General features: G+C 48.7%; 1 protein-coding gene across 1 annotated transcript in view; it reads left to right on the top strand.

The window, feature by feature from the left end:
• The window catches only part of LOC123994591 (protein O-mannosyl-transferase TMTC1-like), a 130,291-nt gene that overhangs the window by 107,732 nt on the left and 15,850 nt on the right, over positions 1–6,709 (top strand). Inside the window, exon 9 of the mRNA XM_046297371.1 lies at positions 4,033–4,200. Coding sequence (XP_046153327.1) covers positions 4,033–4,200 — 168 coding nt within the window. The remainder of the gene's footprint in view (positions 1–4,032; positions 4,201–6,709) is intronic.

The following is a 6,709-nucleotide window of genomic DNA, read 5'->3' as shown; positions in this document are numbered from 1 at the left end:
CAAGGGAAAATAAATAAGCATAATATGGGTTGTATTTACAATGGTGTTGTTCTTCACTGGTTGCCCTTTTCTTGTGGCAACAGGTCACAAATCTTGCTGCTGTGATGGCACACTGTGGAATTTCCCCCAGTAGATATGGGAGTTTATCAAAATTGGATATGTTTTCGAATTCTTTGTGGATCTGTGTAATCTGAGGGAAATATGTCTCTCTAATATGGTCATACATTGGGCAGGAGGTTAGGAAGTGCAGCTCAGTTTCCACCTCATTTTGTGGGCAGTGGGCACATAGCCTTTCTCTTGAGAGCCGGCCTTCCTCAATAGCAAGGCTATGCTCACTGAGTCTACATAGTCAAAGCTTTCCTTAAGTTTGGGTCAGTCACAGTGGTCAGGTATTCTGCCACTGTGTACTCTCTGTTTAAGGCCAAATAGCATTCTAGTTTGCTCTGTTTTTTTGTTAATTCTTTCCAATATGTCAAGTAATTATCTTTTTGTTTTCTCATGATTTGGTTGGGTCTAATTGTGCTGTTGTCCTGGGGCTCTGTGGGGTGTGTTTGTGAACAGAGCCCCAGGACCAGCTTGCTTAGGGGACTCTTCTCTAGGTTCATCTCTCTGTAGGTGATGGCTTTGTTATGGAAGGTTTGGGATTCACTTCCTTTTAGGTGGTTGTAGAATTTAACGGCTCTTTTCTGGATTTTGATAATTAGTGGGTATCGGCCTAATTCTGCTCTGCATGCATTATTTGGTGTTCTACGTTGTACACGGAGGATATTTTTGCAGAATTCTGCATGCAGAGTCTCAATTTGGTGTTTGTCCCATTTTGTGAAGTCTTGGTTGGTGAGCGGACCCCAGACCTCACAACCATAAAGGGAAATGACTGATTCAAGTATTTTTAGCCAGATCCTAATTGGTATGTTGAAATTTCTGTTCCTTTTGATGGCATAGAATGCCCTTCTTGCCTTGTCTCTCAGATCGTTCACAGCTTTGTGGAAGTTACCTGTGGCGCTGATGTTTAGGCCAAGGTATGTATAGTTTTTTTGTGTGCTCTAGGGCAACAGTGTCTAGATGGAATTTGTATTTGTGGTCCTGGCGACTGGACGTTTTATGGAACACCATTATTTTGATCTTACTGAGATTTACTGTCAGGGCCCAGGTCTGACATAATCTGTGCAGAAGATCTAGGTGCTGCTGTAGGCCCTCCTTGGTTGGTGACAGAAGCACCAGATCATCAGCAAACAGTAGACATTTGACTTCGGATTCTAGTAAGGTGAGGCCGGGTGCTGCAGACTGTTCTAGTGACCGCGTCAATTCGTTGATATATATGTTGAAGAGGGTGGAGCTTAAGCTGCATCCCTGTCTCACTCCACGACCCTGTGTGAAGAAATGTGTGTGTTTTTTGCCAATTTTAACCGCACACTTGTTATTTGTGTACATGGATTTTATAATGTCGTATGTTTTACCCCCAACACCATTTTCTATCAATTTGTATAGCCGACCCTCATGCCAAATTGAGTCAAAGTTTTTTTTTAAATCAACAAAGCATGAGAAGACTTTGCCTTTGTTTTGGTTTGTTTGTTTGTCAATTAGGGTGTGTAGGGTGAATACATGGTCTGTTGTACGGTAATTTGGTAAAAAGCCAATTTGACATTTGCTCAGTACATTGTTTTCATTGAGGAAATGTACGAGTCTGCTGTTAATGATAATGCATTGGATTTTCCCAAGGTTACTGTTGACGCATATTCCTTTGATAGTTATTGGGGTCAAATTTGTCTCCACTTTTGTGGATTGGGGTGATCAGTCCTTGGTTCCAAATATTGGGGAAGATGCCAGAGCTAAGGATGATGTTAAAGAGTTTTAGTATAGCCAATTGGAATTTGTTGTCTGTATATTTGATCATTTCATTAAGGATACCATCAACACCACAGGCCTTTTTGGGTTGGAGGGTTTTTATTTTGTCCTGTAACTCATTCAATGTAATTGGAGAATCCAGTGGGTTCTGGTAGTCTTTAATAGTTGATTCTAAGATCTGTATTTGATCATGTATATGTTTTTTATCTTTATTCTTTGTTATAGAGCCAAAAAGATTGGAGAAGTGGTTTACCCATACATCTCCATTTTGGATAGATAATTCTTTGTGTTGTTGTTTGTTTAGTCTTTTCCAATTTTCCCAGAAGTGGTTAGAGTCTATGGATTCTTCAATTACATTGAGCTGATTTCTGACGTGCTGCTCCTTCTTTTTCCGTAGTGTATTTCTGTATTGTTTTAGTGATTCACCACAGTGAAGGTGTAGACTCAGGTTTTCCGGGTCTCTATGTTTTTGGTTGGACAGGTTTCTCTATTTCTTTCTTAGATTTTTTCTTCATCAAACTATTTGTTTGTTTGTTGTTCATTTTCTTCGGATTTGATTGGGAAGCTGAGAGGTCATATATACTGTTAAGATTTTCTACTGCCAAGTATACTCTCTCTCTCTCTCTCTCTCTCTCTCTCTCTCTCTCTCTCTCTCTCTCTCTCTCTCTCTCTCTCTCTCTCTCTCTCTCTCTCTCTCTCTCTCTCTCTCTCTCTCTCTCTCTCTCTCTCTCTCTCACACACACACACACACACACACACACACACACACACACACACTCAGGAGCTTTTAAATAGCTGGCCGCTAGCTCTCTCCCATTTAGTCTCCCTCGGGTTCAATCACTCTCTCCTCCTCTCGGTCTGTCTAGCATTGAATCATTCTATCACATCTGTATTTTTAACACCGTATTTTCTGCCTGCTCTCTTTTTTCAACCTGTTCTCACGTTCTGTCTCTCTCTCTTAAGCTGATTTTCTCCGGTGTAGTTTTCTCAGAATATCTCCTGGTGTGATTTACTTTCCTACCTTCTGTCTGGGTTTGTAGGGGAACTGCAATGGTGTGGAAGGAATGAGAGAGCCCTGTTTACCCTGTGCTAATACACACACACACACACACACACACACACACACACACACACACACACACACACACACACACACACACACACACACACACACACACACACACACACACACACACACACACACACACACACACACACACACACACACAGGGGTGTGAGACAGCATTGGGGTGGGAGATGTGGTTTGTTCAGTCTTAGGTGTATGTGTTTGGGGAGGTAGGGGATTGTAAGGAAGCAGCCATGTTATATTTCCTGTGGAAAAACAGGTTACTGTGGGACTGGAGAGGGGGGATTCTTGGCTATACTTCTTGAACTCTGGATAACTGAAAAGCACGTCATTTTCTTGGGTGTGTTTGTGTGTCCACTGGCCTGCTTTTCTCTCTGTGTATGTGTGTGTGTGTGTGTGTGTGTGTGTGTGTGTGTGTGTGTGTGTGTGTGTGTGTGTGTGTGTGTGTGTGTGTGTGTGTGTGTGTGTGTGTGTGTGTGTGTGTGTGTGTGTGTGTGTGTGTGTGTGTGTGTGTGTGTGTACGTGCTGTTAAAGCCATCAGACTCCTCCAACTAAGGGAGTGGCTCATCACTATGTTTACCGCAAACTGTCAGGACAGTCATCTGTCTTCCGTCTCCACGTTGACCAGGGACGCCTTAACCATAAACAGGAAGTGTATGAGCGGCCAATGAGAGCTTCCTGTTCTAGCGAGGGGCTACTACGTGTCGTTTTCTTCTTGAGCACTATCTTAGTGAGCAGAACGTCTTCTTCATGTATGTATTTACTCTGCAGCACTGGACTGGAGATGATTGAGTGGGAGATAATTGCAAGATATCTCTCTGCCCCCCCCCCCCCCCCCCCATATTCCGGCTCCCCTCCTCGTCTTCCTCTTTCTTCTCTCCTTCCCTGTACGACATCTCTCCCTTCCCCCTCTTTACTTCTACCAACTCCCCTCCCTTTCCCTGCCTCCCCTCCTCACTCATACATTTCTCTACCTTCTCTCTGTCCCCCCACTCCTCTCTCCCTCATCTTCACCCCTTCTTCTCTCTGACCTTTCATCCCCATCTTTCTGCCCTCCCCTCTCCCTCTCACTTCCCTTTACCCCCTTCCTCCTCCCCCAGTATGGGTTACTGTATCCTGGTGGCCCTTGGCCTGGGCAGGTTGTGTTCTGTGGTGGGTCGCTGGGGCACCACGGCCTTGACCGTCTCCACGCTGCTGCTCCTCCTGCTCTTCTCCTGGAAGACCGTTCAGCAGAACGACATCTGGCTGTCCCGGGAGGCCCTCTTCAGGTCAGTGGTATGGGGTGAGTGGTGGGTGGGATGGGATGTGTATGTGTGTGCGTGTCAGACCCTGGATTAATGGAATGGCTTGAGTTATTCATCACCAGTAGCACATTAGGGAGGCTCGCTCTTTCCACGCACATATTCTCTTCCTCTCTCCTACTATTTACCCTTCCTCTCTCCTACTATTTACCCTTCCTCTCTCCTACTATTTACCCTTCCTCTCTCCTACTATTTACCCTTCCTCTCCTTCCTTCCACACTCTCTCATTTCCATGTTGTTTTACAATCCAGATTAATGGGTGTGAATATAAAGCTGTTTATTAGAACATGGCAAAGTCAGATTGCATGCTAATCTCTCTCTCACACACACACACACACACACACACACACACACACACACACACACACACACACACACACACACACACACACACACACACACACACACACACACACACACACACACACACACACACACACACACACACACACACACACACACACACAGGTGCATGCAAGCACACCCCTGACCCCATCTACAGTATATGTCGTCAGCAGACGCTATCTCTCTCCCAGACTCGGCCGCATGCTGTTTATCGATCAGTTTATCTGTCCATTCCTCTTTCTGTCTGCCTCGCTAACAGATAAGGACAGGCTGCTAAGACACCAAATTTCATCCCCCCATCCATCCCTCCCTACCTCCATCTCTCCCTACTTCCATCCATCTCTCCCAACTTCCATCCATCCCTCCCTCTCTACCTCCATCCCTCCATCCATCCCTCCCTCCCTACCTCCATCTCTCCCAACTTCCATCCATCCCTCCCTCCCTACCTCCATCCCTCCATCCATCCCTCCCTCCCTACCTCCATCTCTCCCTACTTCCATCCATCCCTCCATCCATCTCTCCTTACCTCCATCCATCCCTCCCTACCTCCATCCATCCCTCCCTCCCTACCTCCATCCATCCCTCCCCCATCCATCCCTCCCTACCCCATCCCTCACTCCCTACCCCAACCCTCTCTCCCAACCCCCATCCCTCACTCCCTACCCCCATCCCCCACTCCCTACCCACATCCCTCCCTACCTCCATCCCTCCCAACCTCCATCCCACCCTCCATCCATCATCCCTCCCTCCCTACCTTCATCCCTCTCTAACTCTCTCCCTGCCTACCTCCATCCCTCCCTACCCCATTCCTCACTCCCTACCCCATCCCTGCATACCTCCATCCCTCCCTCCCCATCCCTCACCTCCATCCCTCCCTCCCTACCTCCATCCCTCCCCATCCCCTCCCTACTCCCCCTACCCCATCCCTCCTCCCTCCCCATCCCTCACTCCCTACCCCATCCCTCCTCCCTACCCCATCCCTCCCTCCCTCCCCCTACCCCATCCCTCCCTACTCCCTACCCCATCCCTCACTCCCTACCCCATCCCTCACCCCATCCCTCACCCCCACCCCATCCCTGCCTACCTCCATCCCTCTCTACCTCCATCCCTCCCTACCCCATCCCTCACTCCCTACCTCTATCCCTCCCAACTTCCATCCCTCTCTACCTCAATCCCTGCCTACCTCCATCCCTCCCTACCCCCATCCCTCCCTCCCTACCTCCATCCCTCTCTACCTCTATCCCTCTCTACCTCCCTGCCTATCTACCTCCATGCCTCCCTACCCCATCCCTCACTCCCTACCCCCATCCCTCACTCCCTACCCCATCCCTCACTCCCTACCCCATCCCTCACTCCATACCCCATCCCTCACTCCCTACCCCATCCCTGCCTACCTCCATCCCTCACTCCCTACATCCATCCCTCTCTACCTCCATCCCTCCCTACCCCATCCCTCACTCCCTACCTCAATCCCTCCCTACCTCCATCCCTCCCTACCCCATCCCTCCCTCCCAACCTCCATCCCTCTCTACCTTAATCCCTCCCTACCTCCCTACCCCCATCCCTCCCTCCATCCCTCTCTACCTCTATCCCTCCCTACCCCATCCCTCACTCCCTACCTCTATCCCTCCCTACCTCCATCCCTCCCTACCTCCATCCCACTCTACCTCCCTCCCAACCTCCATCCCTCTCTACCTCAATCCCTGCGTACCTCCATCCCTTCCTACCTCATTCCACACTCCCTACCTCCATCCATCCATCCCTCTCTACCTCCATCTATCCTCATCCATCCCTCCCTACCTCCATCCCTACCTTCCCTCCCTCATTCCACCCCCATCCATCCCTCTCTACCTCCATCTATCCATCAATCTATCCCTCCCTCTCAATCTATCCCTCTACCTCCCATCCCTCTATCCCATCCCTCTACCTCCAATCCATCCCTCTCTACCTCCATCCCTCCCTCCCTACCTCCATCCCTCCCTCCCTCCCTACCTCCATCCCTCCATACCTACCTCCATCTCTCACTCTGCCAGGTTAGGCGATTTACTTGCTAACATCAGCTAGCTTGCGCTGCCATGGGAGGTGACATAGTGCCCTTTGCTCCGGTGAATCTTGTAGTTTGAAACTATTG

Source organism: Oncorhynchus gorbuscha, linkage group LG14 (assembly GCF_021184085.1).
Source record: "Oncorhynchus gorbuscha isolate QuinsamMale2020 ecotype Even-year linkage group LG14, OgorEven_v1.0, whole genome shotgun sequence".
Classification (NCBI taxonomy): domain Eukaryota; kingdom Metazoa; phylum Chordata; class Actinopteri; order Salmoniformes; family Salmonidae; genus Oncorhynchus; species Oncorhynchus gorbuscha.
Note: the sequence above shows the minus strand (reverse complement) of the source record. Positions and strands in the feature narration are given on the sequence as shown.